The 22248-nt window shown below is 35.9% G+C and overlaps 2 protein-coding genes across 2 annotated transcripts in view; one reads left to right on the forward strand and one right to left on the reverse strand.

The window, feature by feature from the left end:
- The window catches only part of AVEN (apoptosis and caspase activation inhibitor), a 108382-nt gene extending 96999 nt beyond the window's left edge, over positions 1 to 11383 (forward strand). The window contains exons 3-6 of the mRNA XM_061998750.1: positions 4704 to 4774; positions 8070 to 8165; positions 9476 to 9836; positions 11019 to 11383. Of these exons, the coding sequence (XP_061854734.1) occupies positions 4704 to 4774; positions 8070 to 8165; positions 9476 to 9836; positions 11019 to 11137 (647 nt within the window). The 3' untranslated portion in view covers positions 11138 to 11383. The remainder of the gene's footprint in view (positions 1 to 4703; positions 4775 to 8069; positions 8166 to 9475; positions 9837 to 11018) is intronic.
- A 903-nt stretch (positions 11384 to 12286) lies between these two features.
- Positions 12287 to 22248, reverse strand: part of RYR3 (ryanodine receptor 3) — a 184628-nt gene continuing 174666 nt past the window's right edge. Inside the window, exons 96-104 of the mRNA XM_061998183.1 lie at positions 21868 to 21995; positions 21122 to 21182; positions 19909 to 20055; positions 17909 to 18043; positions 15840 to 15996; positions 14755 to 14819; positions 14544 to 14644; positions 13153 to 13204; positions 12287 to 12382 (exon numbers count right to left, since the gene is read on the reverse strand). Coding sequence (XP_061854167.1) covers positions 12287 to 12382; positions 13153 to 13204; positions 14544 to 14644; positions 14755 to 14819; positions 15840 to 15996; positions 17909 to 18043; positions 19909 to 20055; positions 21122 to 21182; positions 21868 to 21995 — 942 coding nt within the window. The remainder of the gene's footprint in view (positions 12383 to 13152; positions 13205 to 14543; positions 14645 to 14754; positions 14820 to 15839; positions 15997 to 17908; positions 18044 to 19908; positions 20056 to 21121; positions 21183 to 21867; positions 21996 to 22248) is intronic.

The following is a 22248-nucleotide window of genomic DNA, read 5'->3' on the forward strand; positions in this document are numbered from 1 at the left end:
TTGAATTACCAAGAAAAAATAAATGGGAGATGAACAAAGATTGGAAAACCTTAAACAGGTATATTAAAATCATTGGTACTTATTTAGGAGAAGGTAAATTCTGATTTAGAAATGGGTTTAGAATCTTGTATTTGTCCTTACGGTGCTGCTTTACAGTCATGGCAGGGTCATGCTATATTCTTTGTTTGTTCACTTCCCTCCAATTTGAAGATCTGTAACACTATAGAATATTTTTTCTTTGTCTTTCAGTAATGTGGAGGTTTAGCCCAAGCTGAGGACCAGGTGCCCACCAAGTTGTAATATCACTCCCCCTCATCAACTTAACAGAGGAGAGACAAATATATCTAGAGGTTCATGAGTCGAGATAAGGACAGGGAGATCATTCAGCAATTAGCATCACAGGCAAAACAGACTCAACTTGGGGAGAAATGGTTTGATTTATTAGTAAGCAATCGTAACAGAGCAGGGAAATGAGAAATAAAATCCAGTCTTAAAACACCTTCCCCCCACCCCCATCCCCCCTCCTTCTTCCCAGGACTCTCCTTCCTTCTCCACCCAGCAGCACAGGGGATGGGGGTTATGGTCAGTTCATTACAGATGGACTTTGCTGCTGCTTCTTCTCAGGGGGAGGCCTTCTCACATTTCCCACTGCTACACTGTGGGGTCACTCCCCATGTGAGACAGTCCCTCACGAACTTCTCTAATGTGAATCCGTCCCATGGGCTACAGTTCCTCATGAACTACTCCAGTATGGGGCCTCCCACAGGGGCAGATCTGGGGGGGGTAGGAGGGGTCACCCACTAGGAGAACAGTCCTTCAGGTACCAACTGCTCCAGCCTTGAGTCCCTCACAGGATCACAAGTCCTGACAGCAAACCTGCTCTGGCATGGGCTCCTCTCTCCCCACGGACTCCCAGGTCCTGCCAGGAACTTGCTTTAGGGTGAGTTTCCCACAGAGTCACAGTCTCCTTCAGGCGTCCACCCACTCCGGCATGGGCTCTTTCATGGGCTGTGAGTGGGTCTCTTCTCCCTGGTGGCTTTCATGGGCTGCAGGGGCACAGGTGCCTCACCATGATCTTTACCACCCATCACAGGGAAGTCTTTCTTTCAGGCCCCGAGTACCTCATACCCCTCCTTCTCCATTGACCTTGGTGTCTGTGGAGATGTTTTCACATTCTCACTCCCTGTTGCTGCTGCAGTTTACAGCTGTGCAGCAATTTCTTCTCCTTCTTAAATACATTAACCACATAGGTCTTATCTCAGTCACTAATTGTCCAGGCCTGGGTCAGAATTGACTGTCATTAGCCCTGTCAGCTACAGGGGAAGCTTCTGGCAGCTGTTTGTTCACAGAAGCCACCCCTGTGGCCCCTCACTAGCACAACCTGGCCCAGGCAAAACCACCATTTTTTTAAAAATTAAGGGGCTTAAATTAACAAAATTATTCCACAGATGTTTTAGTTTTCTTACTTGAAAACCATTTTTCTTCAATTTTTTCTACTTTAGAGTCATATAATTTCACAGATAGGAAAATATTTATTACAGATTACAGATGAGATTTATTTGATTCTGTTAATGAATGTATTAAGAGGTAATTGGGCTAATGAGACTTTGAAATGTGTTCTATTTAAATTAATTTATTTAGCTTTAAAATACATTGAAGTGGTAGGAAAACATGGTGGTTTAGACATGTTCTTTCACAATAATGTTATGTTTTGTACAATAAAGAATATTAAGGTTTATTATGAATGCTATCAAAGTGTGAGATTTACTTGAATGCATTATTGTTAGGTGCTGTGTAGTTGAAGGCCAAGTGATATTTGAAAGTAACATGAAAACTATTCACAAGAAGAAAAATATTTTTTATGTTGGAACTTGCAGTCAGTGCAAGATGTGTGATTAGTATTCATGGCATAAAAGGAACTTATTTTCGGGGTAAAAGAATTTGTGAAAAGACAATTGGTTAGACCAACATTCTCATTAACCTAATTTGCATTAAATGTGCTACTGTGAATTGCAGTTATTGCTTTTTCATTTGAAAGGCATGCTTTGTTAACTTAAGGAGCCTAGTTATACTACAAGTTTAAGTCATGCCTTTTAATTCAGCCATACAATATCAATCTGAGGATCTGCTATTACCAACTTTGTGAGTGTGGAGAATCATAAAGCAGTTCTTGATCCCAGTGGATTTTCATCATGAGGTAGGTTTGCTTAGCTGGTTTACATCTGGTCATCTTAGATACTGAAAGCATTTGACTAATCCTTTAGTTCAATTTCCTCTGCTCTTACAAAGGAGTAAAACTCTTTATTTTCTATGTGACACAGCATGAGAAATAACTCAGTGAGTCTTGGGGATATTGGAAGAAAATACTTATGCTTTTGTTTTAATAGTATGAAGGCTTTAAGAATTGCTTGGTTTAATTACTTTTCAATAAAACTTCTTTACATATGGGACTAAATCAAGCCTTTAAAATATGAATTGTTAAAACATTATTTTACACACTTTCATACCCATTTTAGAATCATGAGGCTGAATAATTAATTTGGTTTTCTTTAATTTTCAGCATTGATTCTTATTAGCTGTGTTCTAGATATTTTGAAACAGATGCATTTATTTACTATTGTGATGTGTTTGATGATAAGCAAGGCAACTTTGTCAGCAGTGAGTCAGCTGTGGGTGTTCAAGATAAGTATTTGCATCCCCAGATAGATACATAAATACAGGATCTTATTTTTCCATTGTGCTGATCATACGTAGCTGTCATGGAACCTGGTATTTGTGAATTGTATGAACTAAACATTTATAAAATTTGGCTGCTTGTTAGATATCTAAATGTTAATTTTGGTCCTTAATTTTAGTTACTTGCAGTTGTACTGTTTGTTACTGTTTTCAAAATAGCTGTTTAAGGAATATAAACCAAAGTTTAAATTATCAGGCCCAGTAATGCCGAATAACATTGGATAAACCTAATAGAGGTGCAAATTCAAGCTCAACATGAAAATGTTCATAAATATCTATATAAATACTCCTCTGAGAAAGTCACTTTCTTGCTGGGATGGTTCTGAAGATGATGATGGACATGCCAGGTACATAGTGTGATTAGCATATGAGTACACTGCATACCCAGTGAGCATGCATGACATGCAGTAAATTAGAAATGTACTTCAAATGTATATTTAAAAAAAACCCTTGGCCAATAGATTTCTCATTCCAGCTGGGAGATTGTTAGGTCTCCCTTTTTTTATTGTCTGGCAAAGAAATATGCTAATTACTATGCCATTTAGCTGTTTATTCATTCTGTTTCCAAAACAGAGCTGGCTGATGGCTGCACTGCTGAGTAAAATTTCTGAAAGGCTGAATTACCCTACCTTTTGGGACAGGCAGACAAGGGAAAAGATGCCAGTTTGGGGGACAGCACACTACATTATTGCATTTTGTATGTAGGATTAAGAGCATGGTTCAGGAGTTGTCGAAAGTGTGAATGGCAGTTAGGATATTGAGAGCCAAATGGAAGTTAGATGCTCAGTTGTCAGTAATGTCATTGAAAATTTCTTCTAGCACATTCATCTTCTGTTAGAGGTTGGGAAAAAATGAACTGTTGCTTTAGCCCAGCAGTCAGCTGCAAATTCTAGTGACTTACAGGTGATCTGCAGTTCTTCGTATCAAATTTCATCTCCTTTACACAATCATTCAACAGGATTTATTTTGTTTGGTTGGTTTTTTTCTCCAGTAAAACTCTTGAAACATATATTTGTTCTCAAACTGCATGACATAAGATGACATATGTTCCATACTTTGCATTAGCAATATCTTTCTATTCCTCTGTACATTTGACTACCTTTTTGCAACTCTAACCTTTCATTTTTCCTCTATCACAGACCTTATTAATATTTTGATGTCATGGAATTGTCATGTGATTTTTTTTTTTTAAATGAATAAATTTATTGGACTGTCTTTTGCAATCCAGCATGGTACTGCCATAGAAATATCGCATCTAAATCAAAATAATAACCTGAGCCCCCCCTATAGTAAAAGGAAGTTCCTAGTGTCATAGAGGAACAGGGTAGAACGTTACAAGATCCTGTGACTAAGTTACCTATGTAGCTTAATTAGCCCTATTTAAGGTTTCTTTTAATTCAGTCCCTTTAATTCAGGCTCATGAATTATAGTTTGGGGTTCAGTGCCTTGTTTTCATGACATGCTGAAGTAGGAAGTAGTTCAAGGAAGGGAGAATCTGGATAATTTTAGCTACCAGACAGTAAGAAGTCTTTACTTGACTTGTGCAAACTGATTTTTAGGACATTTAGAATCCATTTTAAGAGAGATTAGTGTGTTGATAAGAGAAGGTCTGTCTTTAGAATTTTCAAAGTCATTAATAAAAAGTGCACTCCGTGAATGGACATGGTCTTCTCCAAATTGGACTTTTCAGTGAAAATCTTGCCTGTTGACATGGCAGCTAGCGCCTCCTCATTTGATTTTTCTCATGCCTTTTTCAGTATTGTTTTGCAAATTATAGATTAAAAGATCTTTGGAACTTTGACTTAAAGAATTTTAGTATTGTAAATGCAAGCAGCATTAAGATTAAATGTAAATTTGTTGAAGACATGACCTTTATTCATTGAATGTACTTCTGTGTGGTTTGGAACTTTTGAGAGAGCTTGTTATTAAAAAAAAAAACCAAACTGTATTTATTTTTCCTTCTTTAGGAGATTCCTTTACACAGTTCCGATTCGCTGACGAGAAGGAATGGGGCAGAGAAAGCATATGCCATAACCAGGTAACAGCAGCCAAGTGAATTTGCATGAATAACTGCCTGGTACAGAATATCTAGGCTGTTGTGCTTTCAGCAACAAATGGGCTTAATACAATAATAGCACTTTTAATTCTATATACTTTTATTAATTTATGTCTGAACACTTCATGTCCTCTGGTTGAAATTTCACCTCCAAAATACTATAGGACCAATTAGATTTTATGTTATTTCTATGTGGATGCTTGATGCTGGAATAAAAAGGAGCAAATCAATAAGAGTCTGCTGTTTTCTATATCAGGATACTGGAAAGTGTCTTAATCTCTGCAGCTGTCTTCTTCACCTAAGTCACTTAAATTATTGCATGAAAAATGCTTTTGTCTTCCTAGCTTTTCTTAAAATTGCTGCAAAGGTGTGCTTCTTGAAACATAGTCAAACTTTAAAAGTTGCCTATTTGTTTCCTAAAGTAGTGACAATACTTATTTTCTGGGAAGTGGTATTTAAAAGTACATCGAAGCTGGAAAGTCAAACTGATGAAATAAAACACAGTACAACATTTGTTTAAACCATCATATGTTTGTTTGGTGGTATTCAGTCTTTCAATGACTGTGGGTTTTTTCCTTATCAGTTCTTCCTGCTCTGAGTGTGCAGGATATCACTATCAGGAATATTCATTTCTTTCTAACTTCCTCATAGGCTTGTCACTAGAGCATTGTGATGAATTGAACACATTAATTTCTGAATGGCTAAAGCCAGCGTAAGTAGAGAGAAGTTGCGTGTTGCCAGCAGATTTTACAAATACTCTTGTTTGTGTCAGTGATGAGACGACACAAGCCTGGAGGTGATCCCATGCTGTCACTCATTGTGAGGTGTGCTGTGGTGGACTGGTTCTTCTGCCTCTGTCCCTACCAAACTGTAGTAATTCATCCTGCCCCAACTAAATTAGTTTCAAGCTGTTTCCTGTGTTTCACTGTCCTTATATCAGTTTGAAACATTCTACTGCACTAGTCGCCATTACCCTTATTTTAGTCCACAATCCTTCCCCAGATAGTTTCATAGTGTTATCTAATTTTTCATATTGTCTCTGCTTTCTAACTTGTTTGCTTTTGACTGCTTTTTCTTTTTTTGAAAGCTGGATCCAGGTCTAATTTTCTTCCTAGATCCACTTTGCCAAATTCATTGCCTTTGTCTCTTTGCTCACCTGTTTCTAATTATTTGCCTGTCTATACATTATGCACAAGACTAGAGAATTGTGAACCAAGCAAAGTGATTACAAGGGAAAAAAATAAGGCAGAAGGAGCACAAAAATAGTTGCAGATAAGTTCCTATTCCCTATTATTTACAAAGCAGTGGCAAAGCATCAGTTTGAAATGTTGAATGGAAATGTAACAGTGATATGAACAATAATGAATTTTCAGTTTATTAAGAATATTATCATTCATTGTTACAAAAAGTAGTCTTGGATTTGCTTTATTATATACTGATAAAATGCAATAAAATTTTTTTTGCAACACAACCTGCAATTTAAAAGTCAAACAGATTATAGTAATTTGGATTTTTCAGTAAGAAATGGCAGTTCCAGCAACAAAGCATGTGTGTAATTGTTTTCTGGAACAAATAGCTACATGTGCCCAGAAACATTTAGAATTTATTAAATACTGCTTTGATCCCTTTGTTTTTTTTATTCAAACACCACAGTTAGTGAACTATCTACTGGGATATTGAATTTTTGCTTGCATTATGTTGTTTCTCTTAATTCTTCTTTTCCTTCACCTTCAGCCTTTCCTTCTCTTGTCTCCATTTTCACCTTCATTTGCATTGTTCATTCACATTAATCTCCTTGCAAGTGTACTTAGCTTTTCCCAAATGCACTTAGATTTTGTTCAGTGATACTTGACTCTTTACAATTTTTTATAGTACTGTATTCATATGATTTCCATGTCCTTTGTAAATGTGCACAAGCTGTATTTGATTTTCAGATCTGGATTTACTAAAGTTCTAGGTCATTGCTGCACCCAAGAATTGTTTGTTGAGGATTTTTTGAGGTTACTTATACCAGTGAATTATCTTTGGCAGTGATTCCTGATCCATTCTAAAGTAATTAGTAAAGAAGAAAAATTCTAACTATCAGATACTTTTTTGGTCCTTATACTCTCATTACTGGATACCAGAACTAGAGTTTGGATAGAAGAAGCTGTTAAATCAACTGCATGGTTTCTTTTTAAAATGTATATAAATTTTGTAAACATGCTGTCAGAACACACTACCTCTGTGATGTTTATTGTTGCTCTATGTGCAGATGTCAAAAACCATCCTATTTCCTGGCTTTTGAAAGCAGTGTGAATTCTTTTGACAGTCTCTTATGATGCGGCACAAACCACACTCTCCTGAGTATTTGGACTTCTAAATGTCTGTGTTGGTTTGTACCATATGTAGAAGGACAAATTGTTGCCTCTTTATGCTAGATTTAGAAGCAGCTTCTCTGCTTCTATGAAAATGAGAGTATAGAGTGAACTGCAGCATTTTGCTGTCAGACTTCATTACATCTGATGGATATCAAATTATCTTTTGCATTGATGGTGAATGTGCTCAGAACGTTCTGCGCTATTGTGGTCTTAATCTGTTCAAGTCTACCAAAGTCCAAGGTGTTCTGTAAAAAACAATAAATATTGCTGGTTCATTTTGAGTAAATTTGTTTTTAATAATTTAAAGGCAAAACCAAAAGGGATCAAGAGAAAAGGAAACTTCAATACCTGTTTTAAGTGATAGTTAATCTGGGCAGCTGCAGAGTATCTTTCTTGAATATCTTGTCTCTTTTAGAAGTGTATGTAAGTATGGTTTGTTACTTTTGCAAGTATCAAAACAGTGTTTTAAAAGATGGAAAATATAAACTTTCCATGTTGTTTAGGCACTAAAAATAGTAGAGCTACATATAAGCTGTGAGGTTAGATTGTTTAGAAAATAGTAGCAGCTAATTAAAAAGTGGTACTTCTGACAGCATACATAGATTAAAAGATATTTCAGTTAAAAGAGATTATTATGACATTATCAACAATAAACTATTTCCTACTTTGGATTTTCAAGCCATTGCCTAAGGAGCATTCCATTTATAGCTTATTTCTAAACCTTTAAGTGATTTTTTGCATTGTAGGCCTTTATATGGTAATTTAGCCAAACTGTAATTCAAACTATGAATTCTTATTATTCAGTGGATTGTTCTTCACATTCCTTGGATGTGTGGAATTGGGGAATTTAATAGATTAAAGTCATTATTGATATCTTTATGTAATACAAGTGTAACGTGTGTTGAATTATATTTCAGTTATCTGCACTTTCCGTTGACTGCCAGTCCTTGGTCCAGGCTCTTCAGGAATTGCCCCTACACCTGAGGTTGAATGTAGATGCTGAACTTGTGCAGGTAATGCTGTGGATTTTTCACAAGAAAACACAAATGTTTTAAGGGAAACAACCCATGAAATGAGTACTTTAAACTTGGTCTTTTCTCAAGTAGAATGTATTTTATAAATAAATACATTTCTTGAGACCAGCAGGTCACATGGCAAGTAATGCAGGATAACCCTTCATCAGCACGTTTTGTGCATTGCTGGCTTTAAACAAAATGCTTCGATGTGCAGCATCAAGAGCGTTTGACATGGGAATGACTGCACTGGGTTTCTGTTAGCTTGTCTTGTTAGCAGCTGTTAAAAGCTTCCATCAGAATTTTGAAAGTGCTTTCACAGTCTTTCCTCTTAATTGTTCCAATTTTGTTTTACTCTTCTGTAGACACAATATAAACATACATGATTATTTCATGAATTAAACTTAGATCAGTATTAGAAGGTATAGAACTGCCAATTAAACAGGTGAAGAAAGTATCATTTATGCTTTGGTTAAAAAAAGTAACGAAGTAACAGATTAGGAAAAAATGTTTCTTCAGGCAGTGAAAAGAAAATATTCATGTAAGGGCAGAAGAACTGATGAGATTTCAATATAAACCCCAAGTTTGTAGGAAAAAACCCCACCTCAAACATCTGCTCAACTGAGGAGAAGGAAACATGAGCCTTACAGAAGAAATTTTGCCTGTTTGGAGTTGTGTGAGCTGAACATTGCAAATGTGTTATTTTCAAAGACAATGATGCTCTTATGAGTTCTAGTTGTGGTTTTTAGCTTTTATCAGGGTTATGAAGGATGTGTTATGATATTTCCTCTTTGTCGTCTTGTTCTGACTGTTGAAGTGGTCATCAGATACTCTGCAGTGTTATTAATGCCAAGGCATCCTGATAAAGCAGAATCTGTGTTCCACAGTTAAATAATGAGTTGCCATTTCTCATTTCACTACTTGATAATGTTTTGTAATTTGGTTTCATTTAAAAAAATACACAGCTATTGACTACAACTTTAGCTAAATTATTTTCAGCAACATGTAGTATGGGATTACTTTCAACATTGGAATTTTAGAGGGAAAGCCTAACATGGGATAACATTTCTAGATGTATTCAGAGTACTGATGGGATTTCATTACAGGAGAATTAAAGAAAAGTAACTCTTCAAGAAGTATTTGTGAAACGATAGAACTTGCATGGAATTTAGCATACAGTCTCATATTCCATAATAAGGGATAAAAGGAGTTTGCATTTTGTAGTTGCTTTTGTAAAAGTATCATGAAAATAACTTCGGTTGACTTCTGAATTCAGTTCTTCTGACTCATGTGCTTTCTTGTACTCTTAGGCATCAACACCTGTAGAGCTCCCCCGAATGAAAACTAAAATTACTGAAGGCAACAAGAGGAGAGAGCTTCTGTTCCGACAGTCTCTGGCTCCAAGTGAAATGGGGCTGGTCACCCATCCCGTTGGTGATTCTGTTGTTCCCTCTGAGCCTGGAAGTAAGAATGGTCCCATGGCAAGTGCAGGAGAACCATTTCAAAGAACCAGTCTTCTATCAAAGCAAGAGACTGACAATTTGGATGAAGAACTAGATCTTCTTCTAAATCTAGATGCTCCTGGTGCTACAGAAAACAGACCTGTGTCAGATGCGTTATCCTACAACAAATCAACTGAGAAAGACTTGAAAACAGATGTTAAGGAAAATGGTAAGATTTCTTTTCTCTCCATCATGCCCTTACTTAATTTCCATCACTCTGTTTCAGTGATGTTTTTGAACTCTTGATTAGCCAGCTGTTATCACCTGTGTCATATTGTATTTCATTTGACTGGGGCTATATTCTGACCCATTTTTTCGTTTTCAAATTTAACTCTCCACTGAACTAAAGTTAAATAAAGCAAATCTCATTTTAAGTATTAAGAGCAGTTTTTCTACAGAACAACTCTGGTTGTAGGATTCGTCAAAATTCAAAATTGAAAAAAATGAATATTCTACTAGAGAACTTCAGAGAGAGGAAGATAATTTTTTTTTAATGTAACATTATTAGCCCTTCATTCAGTGTGCTAATAATATGCAGAAGAAACATCAGCTTTTTCTGATGACTTGTTATAAATGCTATTAGCAAACTTTACTAGCATTGATTTTTACAAAACAGAGCCAAACTTATGCAAAAGATTTAATATTTTAGAAGAATCAGCTTCCTTTTGTTTGCATTCCTAGAAGTTATACTACTGTTTTTAGTCTGGATGGAGATGAGTTGGTACCCATCGCTGGTTCACAGAGCTGTAAGAGAATTTTTAGTATCTCTGATTTTTTTTTTGTGTACAGTTTTCATACTATCTTAAAACTTTAAGTCCAAGATGGCTGAACGTGTAAGATGCCACCACAGGTAATACAGCAGGTCTTGTTACTGAAGAGAGCCTTGCACTGCACTCTCCTTTCAGTGGCATGTCACTCTTTCTGCTCCAACATATAGTGTAAATCTCTTAACATCAACACAGAGACTGGGATCATGCTGTAATAATTACACAGGACAAGCTGTTGTGGCCTCCTGCTCCTCTTCGACATTAAACTTGGCATCAGACAGGATCACAAACAGATCACAGTAGGGGGATCACTTACAATCTGTCTGCCACTGACCAAGTCCTGCCTCCTTGAATCACATGGAAGCCACAGTGCTCTGGTAGAGCTTATTAAGCTGCTGCTTTTTCTTTTTTTTTTTTTTTTCAATTGTTGCTACTATTTTTTGAATATGAGATGCTATTCTTCAAGAAAGAGAAAGTGTGTTTCAATAGAGTCAGTTCTGCATGAAAAAGGGAAATTATCCAGGCCAAAGAGCTGGTGTGGAATTGTTTCTAGATTTTGAAGTCTGTTCTTTTCACTTTTCTAGACACTTTAAAACCAAATATGCCTGAAGAGAAGAGTACAACATCACAGCAACAGCAAAGTACATCTAAAAATGTCACTGAGGAAGAGCTTGAAGATTGGCTGGACAGCATGATTTCCTGAAGTTCAAATTCTCTTACGTGAATAACTGAATATTGCAAACGTTAAGCAGAAAGCTGAATCTGTCTTTATCTCTTTGTTATTTCCTTTATCTCATTCACTTAACTTTTCAGCATGCCAAATGTTTGGTGTTATTTGCTGGCATTTTCTTTGATAAAAATGCAGGCTATGGCACACTAAGAGAACAGTTATTTCAGCTTGTACCTGCTCTATATAGTCTTTCAAATAAAGCTATGAATGAACAATGAATACGTGTGTTTTTAGTCACCATCCTCATGCCACATCTCCATATTGCAGAAAAAATGAGGAAGACACAAAAGGTAATATTTGGTTTATAATACTTTATTGCAGTGGGCACTTTTTATTATGAGAAAAAAAAATGCATAATCCTAGCAGCATCTACTTGCAGGTGACCATAGAGCATTGTTTTATTTTGGCCTAAGATTTAAATTGTGTTTTTTCGTACAGTGTATGTCTTTTAACAGCAGCATCTAATAAGCTGTTATTGAAGGTAATGTATAAACAAACTTCAAATGCAATTTCATACAGAAAGAAAAGCAATACAGTTAGTGTTCTAGATGAACAGATCCATTAACGTAAATAAAAAGTTTGCATAGCTATGTCTACAGAGGTTTTAAGGCACTTGATGTTTCAAGGTTGACGGAGTGTTTGAAAATGTTTTCTTTTTAACTGCTTAAAGCTTTTCAAGCTGTATCTTAATACATTCACTAGCAAATACTGAGGGGAAAAACTGGACAGTAGTTAGTCAAAATATTTTTTGGAGGCATAGCCTCTGATGTTCAAGTTTTTAAATGTCAAATGTGCAGCTAAGACATCTTGTAGCCCTGTCAGCTGTACTGCCAAACACTAGGTTAATGATGTGGTAAAAAAGTTATCATTTCAGACCATGTTAGAACTGGAAGGCTTAAATTAATCTGGCATAGTTTTCTTTTATAATTAAAATTCCAACAAAAGATCTGTTTCATTTGTGGTGGGTACAAAAAGCCTCTGAAATAGTGCCAAATTTTATGTTATGTCTTGAAGTTTAAAGAATTTTAAAGCAAATACATGCTGTGAAATTACATCATGAGAAGAATTGTTTTGTATACTGTATCCTTAACAGTTCATGAAGTAATAATTTCTTTTGTGATATTAGCCAAGTTGATCCTCATACTGTTTCCGGAAGCAGTCCCCTGCTGGGAAAAAATCCCAACATCTTTCTTGGTACATCTTCCACACAAATGACTCCTGAAAACAATAAAGAGTATTTATTTTAATGGAGACCTTGCAGTTAGTCCTCTAGATAAACTTCTGACAATAACCAGGCACTGTGCCACGGAGTAGAAATGTGATGACATTGAAACTCAAGAATGTTTGTAAAAGTATTGTTCTGCACTTTATTGATTCAGTACCACTGAAATTTGAGCCATATTAGAAAAACTGTGTAAGTGTAAATTAATTAATCTCGCTACAGCGAGCAAACAATCTGTAGATATAAAGTGTTTTAGTTTGCTTGGAAAACATAGATGTGTCAGGTACTTCCATGGTGTTTGCGTAACAGCTGCTTATTTGAGGTAAGATGTAATTAAGTCCTATCTATTTTCTCTTTTTCACATTTAGGACTTAACAACATTAATTATACATACACACATCCAAATACCTCTCTATATCTGTACATAGATATGAACTTAGAGTCTAGCTATAGTAGCTTAACTACTTAATATTTTGGGAGAAAAATAAGACAGGTATATTTCAAGGTTTTGTTTCAGAGATGACGGCAAGATTACTAGTAACTGACTTCTGAGACAGTTCAGTGCTGGCAGAATAGCACACCTCCTCCTGTTTTTTTAACTCTTCCTTTTCTTTCCCTTGAAGAAGACTCTCATGGAGAGTGGCACCACCTCTACTCCTTGGTGGTACATCAGTTCCACCTGGTGGTACGCAGCTACAAGGCTGAGAAGGTAAGAACAATGAAAGATAATCTTAAGGAAAAAAAATGAATTTTATTTTCTACTCACCTGGCCAGTGTGCTCAGTTTCATCCTTGTTAATGAGATACATTAGAAAGAACCTGAAACAAGCACATGAGGTGGTTATTAATGCAGAAAATGTAACACCTCTGCCTAACCTTTCCTAGACTAGGGTATATGAGGGAGACTGTGCCAACCAGCAAAGCAGTGGTATTGCTAGGCGTGGCTACAGTCCTTATGTTAAAGGAGAAAATTCTGTCCTCCAGCACTTCTCATGGGGAAGTGCTAACAGATGGAAAATCTGCACAAATGGAAAAACATGGTTTAACATTTTCTTTATTTCAGTGCTAGGAGCAATACCTGAATTTGGCATATACCAACTCCTATGCACATATGCTCCAACATCTCACCTTGGAGGAGGTTACTATGGCTACTATGGAGGAAGTTAGAAATGTGGCAAATACTCAGCTGCACCAAGCTTTCCAAACATTGATGTCATATAGTTCATAATCTGAGCCTGTCTCAGGTACCTCACTCCAAGGCAGAGCTTGAGCTTACTGAGGTACTAACAGTGCTCTGTTTATACGTTACACTGTTCTTGGTTAGGCACTTTTGATGTGCATTTGGAATTAAACTTGGAGGTGCTTTCACTGCAAAGAAAGGAACATATACTGATTTGAACAGACAGCCTGCTTGGAAAGATTATCCACTATACATTCTAATATTAAGGAAATGGCTATTTTTAATTTACTGTGAATTACAAGTTCCCATATACCAGTTAAGCAATTTGGTATAGTAAGAAAAGCTTGAAGGTTTTAGATTGGTAAAACTATGACAGTTAACAGAAATTTGCCTCACAAAAATAACGTGTGTTGATTTTGCAGTCAGTTGCTATGTGAGGAATAATGCAGCCTCCACTCTAGGAGGCACACTTCTGCTCATTTGATAAAATGTGAATTTTAAAAGTTAAGATGCAGGATTCTAAAGCTGGACTTCTATAAGATACCACCAGTTCAGCTGCTTTGGTCTGCTGGCACAGTGCTCTCTTCATGGTTGTATGAGTAAGTAATGCTGCCAAATTAACTTTTTAAATATCCTTTCTGAACTGCTCTCTATTTACTAATGAAAGTAGATCAGTGTCTTGGGAGTCTGGGCAACAATCTAAACAGATACAACTCCCGATTCCCACAAGGTTTCAGAAGTGTGCACTATAGATTAGACTTGTACATTATCCTCTGTAGATTATCTTTTGGGAATCTTCAAGAAATGATTTTTTTTTTTAAAAGGTTTGGTTTTGGGTTTTTTTGAGACACAAAAAAGGAACACAGATATTCCTCAGTTCTACAGAATTCCGTTTTAGGATTATGAGCACTGTGTGCACCCAAATTACTCTGGAGCTGAAAAGTCTCTATTGTAGTTCCAGTAGTCAAATATACTTACAGATAGTTTGCCAAGTTGTGTTCTTGCAAAGTATGTGTTTCAAAGCCATGTGGGATTGTGTCAAAATAGTCATTGCCGATTCCACAAATAAAGCATTTGGTCTGGAAACACAAGTTGTGGCAAAAAATGAATTTTGACTCAAAGACACTATTTTAACTGGTATCAATCTAGATTAATAATAGTAATGAAAATGTAGTGTGCTTACTCATACCTCCATATCTTCTCTCACTTGTTCTTGCTGGTCTCTTAATTCACCAAAAGCATCAATGATCAGACCTATTTCAAATGAAAAAGTAGCAACACTTCAGTACTTGGCAATATTCATATTGCAAGCAATGTCTGCCAGACACGTTCCACCGTCTTTGTTTAACATACTTATGTGTAGGTTGAAAAATTAAAGTAACAATCTGCTGATTTCAAGGCATCTAATGGTCAATTTAAGCTTCCGCAATCTCTTTTGTTCCCGTGAAAGAATTTTTTTATCCTCCTCCTCATGGAGCTCTTGTATCCCAGCTTTTGTTCAACAAAGGCAACTCTGTTTCCACAGATCTCCCAGACAGTTTGTGATGCACCTTCACATTTGAAGCATTATTCCTCCACTTCCAGCATATCAAGAATAGAGTTGGATCATTCTGGGGACTGTGACATCTATAACTTTTTCTCAGTATAGATGTTTCACATTTTTCTTTGCCACTGCATTGCCACAAACCAGTGTTTTTTTCCTAATAGCCTTAGGTCAGTTTATACAAGTATTGAATACTGATACTCATTGAAGAGAGGTCTCATTCTCTGTAAACTGCAAATATGAAACAATTAAAAATGCAAATCACTCTACAGAAAGGAGGAAAGGGATATGTGGCCATGGTGCCTCTCTCCATGCTATTTTCCCTTTCTAAGGGGAAAATCTCCATTCTCCAGCCAGCTGTGGTGGTTCCAAACTAATGCTGTGAAGAGTGTCTACAGCAAGGCCCTCCACGTTTAAATGATTATTTATAGGAAGGGTAGGGATCCTGCACAAGCTGGGTCATTGCTGGATAGTTGTCCAAATGTTCATAAACACTGTAAGCCAGATGATTTGTGTTTCTTGTATTTTGGCTTTGTATTGTTCTCGGGACAATGCATTATTTACAACAAGTATACAATTATTACTTTCAGAATTAATGATTTTATCAACTCTTGAATAAGCCTTTATAGCAATACCACTAAACTTTCCTCAAACACAAATACAATTTGAATACATTGCAGAAACTGAGTAAACTAAATTCTAACAGCCTTTATTAAGGTAAGTGATGATACCTTGAATAATGGCCAGTAGGATAACAATGACAAAGAAGAAAAATGTGATGTCAAAGACGATTCGATACATTTCGTAAGGGTCTCCAGCAGGATCCTCAATTTCATCTCCAATACCACCACCAGCTCTCACACCCACATACATATGGAATAGGTAACACTAGAAAGGAATAAAGAAAATTACAGATACCATGAATTATACTGGTTGGTTTTAGTTTTTATTTGGTTTTCTAGGGTTTTTTTTAATTGATTTTGCTCTTCTAAATCCCTTCACGAGTTACAATAACACATAATATTGTTCTTCATGTATCATACACACTACTCTTACTTTACAGACTAAGACCATTTAAGGCATTTTTCTTGTATTTGTTACTGTATCTAAATATATTCTACCCCTTATATTGATTTTTAAGGTTCAAGCTCACTCTGAGTAAGCAGAGGACATCTTTTAAAGTCTTGTAATGGATTTCAGAAATACTGGCAAATATTGCCATGAAATAAATAGTGACATATTCACAAGGGGTAGATCTCTGTGTTTAGGTGGTTTCTGGATAATTAAATTTTGCAATACTAGATGTCAGGTTTAGTCTATTGTAAATTATTTATGATCTAGGAAACATAGTCTGTGTTCAACTTCACACAGAAGAAATCACTTTGCAGGAATGTTACTGTGTTGTATTCTTTGAACATTTAAGTCTTCATGGAAAAATCTGTAAGTATACTGAAATGGATTTTCCAGCTGGAGTGATATACTTCTGATGTTCCTGTATTAATCAGCTACAGAATGTTGTAAACCACCTTCAGTCACACAACGTGGGTTAAAAATAACAGAAATCTCTAAGCTCAGCCAGAATTCTGAAGTCATTTTAGACACCAATGCTGGTTTTAAAAAATTGGCATAAAAACCTGACAAATCTGGTCTTTGATAAGAAACAACTAAACAAAGTTACATCTATTTTTATAATGCAACTTTACTGTTGGTGTAAGATACTGGTACTAGTTTAATCATAGTTTAACATACAACTTGGAAGTCATTATCCTCATTTGGTAGAGCAGTTTAAAATGGAATATACTTTCATTATTCCAGTTACTCCTACATCTATTTTATAACTAGACTGTTGTATCTGTCTCACAGAGGGAGCAGTTAAATAATACTACTTGGCCAGTTTTCATAATTTCTACCATTTCCATATCTGACTTACCCTGAGTGTTTGAAAGAAAGTTCAAGAATAGGGAAGATCATTTTGTGAGTCCATGACACGTCTCTGTTCTGAGGGTGTTTTATTCTTTGGTGTATAAGACTGGGCAGAGGGTGACTAGTCCATGGAAGAAATGACCTGGCCACAAACTCGGGATACTACATTCTTAATACAATAATAAAATTGAATCCTCTTCATACCGTAATATATATCTGTAGGGTATCTTATAATATGACATAAACATTCTTTAACCACAGTTGGAAATCAGAAGGTAAAGTAGTAGCATTAGATTAACACCTGTAATATGTTTTAATTCCATCCTTCTCTACTCACCCTTAGCTTCTTCCAGCCCTTAAGATTCTGTGATTCTTTCTTCATGACTAGGTTACTAATTGTAAGCAGTTTGGAGCACGCTTTTATAATAGTGCTAATGACGTCATGTACTTCACACAACAAAAAGCTCACACACTTGCAGACATCGGGAACAAACTGGGTTTATTTGGGCTGTGAAAAACACAGCCTGTTTTTGCTGAGATGACCTTTGGCTTGTGACAACATTTCTTCCATATACTCAGAGGGTTTGCCATCTTCACATGTAAAAGTGTTGCAGCAAACCAAATACCACAGTATTTGGGAGAAAAATCCAGAATATCTTCCTATACTGGTGAGTGTCATCTCTCTACTGTTGAGCTTAGACCACTGGAGAATGCAGAGGGCATTCAAGACCATTCACATTTTCAGAATGACATAGAACAGGAAGAGGAGACCCATGGATTTAACAATAAAAACATCCCTTTTTGATTATCATGATTTTCGATAGCAATTTGAAAATTGAGGAATAAATGTAAAGCATGCTAGTGATGTCTTAGTTACCGTCATCATGTCATCACATTTCATGTCTGGTTCATCTTCATCTTCACTTTTGTTGTAGAATTTCCGGAAGAAGTTGAATGCCACAACGGTGTAAAGATACACTACTACAGCGAGGAGTCCTACAGTAAGCACAAGCTGTGGATCGAGACAGGACATGAAAGCAGGTTTCAATTTCCTTCTGTCAGAAGTGGTAGGCTAACTCTGTACTGCCTTAAGTACTGAAAATGTATCATATTGTATCTTTGCCAATGAAGAAACTAAAGCTAGCAGTTAGGATAGCTTTGAGGTCTCCCTAGTACTTGGATCGATGTAGAGGTGTTACTTTACCTTGCTCTCATGTGAAAATTAACAACAGTATCAAGAAACTGATGTGTCCATCTTTATGAGCTCTATGCATGTATATGAAATAGTGGAACCATTGCTTCTGTGGTATATAGAAGTTAAATTGCAGTAAGTTGAAAAACTGGGTACACAGTGAAAATTAAATGATAAAAAATAAACCGTAATTCTTTTAGTTGTTAATTTGATCAGTAATTTCAACTGGGAGTTACTATGACTTATCAAGGGTCACTTTCTGTTCCAAAGCTGGCTAGCAAAGCCATCAATAAAGTGGATAGAAAATCTTTCAGGTAACCAAAGAGTAACTAATTTCCAGGTCCTGCTTGTAAGCAAATAAAATCTTTAGGTCAAAAAGTGTATCAGTTAGTCAGACTAGGTCATTTTGTTTGTTGGAGTTGGCATTAGAAGATGCAGCTCTGGAGAGGAGCTACCGAGGCTTCATGTTTTACAAAGTGCAACAATGGGTATTACTTTTTGTTGTAAAAAAAGAGTATTGAACAGTTTATCACTTCGTGCAGATCTCTAACTATGCTCTGAAAGCTAACCTTTCAATTGAAAAATGTGCAGCTGTCTTTCAAAAAGAAAAGAAGGATTAGAAAAACTAACCTTCGCTTCTTAAGAGTATATACTAAAAGCTGTGGTTGTAAGCTGAAACAGCTCTGTCAATTCTGCTCAGTTTTCAGTGTTCCATTTAGAAAAATTTCCCAAAGAAAATATATCCAACATTAACTTAAAAGTAATATTACATTGGTCATTCTGGAGGAAAATGAAGGGGATAAACCCAGAAAACATTCTCATATGTACTATTTTAGAAACTTTCTTTCCTGATAAGGGAAGAGACTTCCATTGGCCAATTTCTGCTGAAAGAAAGGATTAAACAAACACAAAAGACATATCAGATTTAAGCTAAGGGGATATTCTTACCCTTCTTTGAAAATGTTATATGGTTTAGAATGTTTTGGCAAGTCTAACAGGCTGTAGGAGTGAGTTTAGAATTTAAGTTACACATTCTATTTCCTTCTCAAATGCAATATCTTTGAAATTAAATTTTGGGGAAGATCTGTTAGATTTCTCAAATGTAAGTTAAAAAGTATGTTAGTGAAAAGCTTGGGGTTTTTTGTATGCTAGCTAGGAACGTAGAGCCTTTAGAGATCAAAGAATGATTCCCTGCATAAGTTCTAATAATTAATTTTGGAAGTAGATTTTATTAATCCGATTTTTTCATGACCAAATGACTTACATATTCTACTGTGCAGAATGTTCACAACTGTAAGCACACTCTTACCAGCTATTTATTGAAATCTCAGCATACAGATTATTATTACTACTGTAGCTAAGGAGAGATTGTGAATTCTTACTAGTTATCACCAATCAGTTCATCACTAGAGCACAGAGAAGGTGCTGGTTAGGTCAAAAATCATATTCCCATGTTTTTCTAAAATGATACATTTTTCTGTTGTGTAGAAAACTTTAGTTATCAGGATTCCATGGGTATAGATCATTATAATTTCACAAGATTTAACATATTGTGCTGAAGACACAAAGGGATCTATTCTTTAATCCAATTGTGATAAAAATTGATTGCATTCCAGTATTTTCTACATATCACAAGCACTGTTGAAAACGAATGCATTTTGTAAACTTGTATGAGTAGCACAAACCTGCTTGCCATTGTGAGTGACTGAAGACAAAATGGTTCGTAGTGTCTTGAAACCCATTGCAATATCCAGCAGATGAGCAGCAAAGAAGAAGTTGTTGTAGTGCCCAAGGATTGACATAGTTGTGTACCAGGCCAAGTATAAAAATGACTGCAGAGAAATTGAAAGGTGGCAGAAAGTCAGCAGGTACTGATGTCCACTACTGGATGCAGAACTGAACTTTCATTTAGGCACTCAAGTTACAAAATATAGTAATACCCTTGTGATCTGATTTGAATCAGTATAAATTTAACACCTTTTTGATATGTTAAAAAGACTGTCTTACTGTGTCTCTTATCACCTTCACTGGTGATTTGAGTGTTTATTGCTTAGTTATGCTTGTAAGACTTTCTTTCATTACATATTACATATTAAATATCTTTAAAGATATTACATATCTTTCTTTACATATTTAAATACAGTCTTTAGCATATACATAATTAACACAAAAATTCTCTACGTGAAAATTGCTTTGGTTAGGGAGCCTGTTACACAGTACTTTGAATACTGATTCTGGAGGAGAGAAAATGCATCGTATTGCTCGAGACCTTTGTTTAAGTCTTAGACCACACCCGCCATGACACTCAGAAAACCTAAGGCACATAATACAGCTTATTTTTTTTAACAAGCAATGAATCTGAACCCACTTTGATGTGAAAGCTCATATTACAGAGCAATGGCTCAGTGTGCTTTTACTCCAAAATGAATGAATGTCTTGATTCACCATGGCTGCTTTGTTTGTTTGGCAACGCTCAAGAGGATGCAAAAGAAGATTCAGGAAAAAAAAAATAATATCAGCACCATCCTTTCAAAGAGGAAGGTATGAAAGCAAATAATTAAGCAACTGTGTCAAACAGATGATTCAAGCACAAAAGAGGGTAACTTCTCTTAGATTGTACTTGATTTCTACAAAACTAAATGAATGTAAAACTAACTTCCAAAATGCTGACACTTTATTTTTTTTAACGGTGAAAAGGTGCATATTGCCCTTTAGAATCCAAAAGAAAATTCTAACCTAAAGTATTTGCTACAACAAATCGCAAAAAACTATTTCAGCATGTCTCTGTATTGCAATATTATTTGTGTATGTTGGTTAAAAATCAAAGCAGAGGGTGGAAGACATACAATCACGTTTAGAGTAAATCAAAGGACATTTCTTCTAGAATAACATACTCACATTATCAGTGAAAACAACTCCAAGCTTCCATACATGGTACTTTGTATCAATGGAGCTTAACCTGGGAAATAAAAGGTTTTTGAAATGCATCAAGGTAAAAATGAGGTATTGAATTCTGCAAGTACAAACAAGAAACTAGGGTTTGGTACTTCATGTTTGTCTGCTGAAGATGTTAGCTACTATTTGAGCGATGTATGTGCTTCATGTTTCAGAGAGCATTCATTACCTTTGAGCACTCATACAGAGTTTCTAAACCACTGAAACTGGTGGAATAATATTGGTAGGAGTGATGCTGCCATATTCAAGACTAACAAAAAGTAAAATGTAAAAATGTTAAAAATGGTGAAATGTGGAACCCGCATTACTTGAATTCAAGAGACAGGTGTTCTGTCTAGTGTAAAACATTGCCAAAATTACTAAGGGAAAAGCTAATGTCTTCTGCAAGAATCTAAATATTTTATCAGCTATTAGATGATGAGCCATGAGAATGGAAATTCATAAAAGAGTGCCTGAATACATTGGTCAGCATCATCTGATGGGATTTTTTTTTTTCTTAATTTACTAATACAAGCATGTTTGAGAACAAAGTAAAAGCTTTTTTTTATTTCCACACTAGGTAGTCTTCTCCATTTAAAATTTTCATGCTGAGGAAAACATTGCTACGGCTTCAATGTGAAATCCAGTTTAATCTTTGGCAGTGAAGTCACGCCAACACATAATTTGTCTGTGAAGTTCAGAAACTGTACCATGACACAAGAGATGCCTCTTCTGGTTCACTCTCTTCCACTGGACTAAAATCAAGGGCACTTTTGTCCAAACCCAGAAGTTCTGCTATGCGCTCTGCTCCATATAAGTCTCCATACTTGTTAATAACCTAAAAATGGAATAAGAGAAGTTTTTGCTCAGAGAAAGACCTTGGTGACATTCACCCTACTTTGAGCAAGCAGTTGTCAGAGACTTTTTTTTTTTTTTTAAAAAAAAGGCTTTGGCAATTAACACTGCTAGAACAGTCAGAACTCCCGGGAAGCCAGGCAGAGGGAGCAGAGAAAAAGGAAAATAGAAGCATTAAAGGCTATTATCTGAAAGCTTATGTATAATTTGCCATCATTTAAGATGGCATGTTTTTC

The sequence above is a fragment of the Colius striatus genome, chromosome 6 (assembly GCF_028858725.1).
Source record: "Colius striatus isolate bColStr4 chromosome 6, bColStr4.1.hap1, whole genome shotgun sequence".
In the NCBI taxonomy this organism is placed as follows: Eukaryota; Metazoa; Chordata; class Aves; order Coliiformes; family Coliidae; genus Colius; species Colius striatus.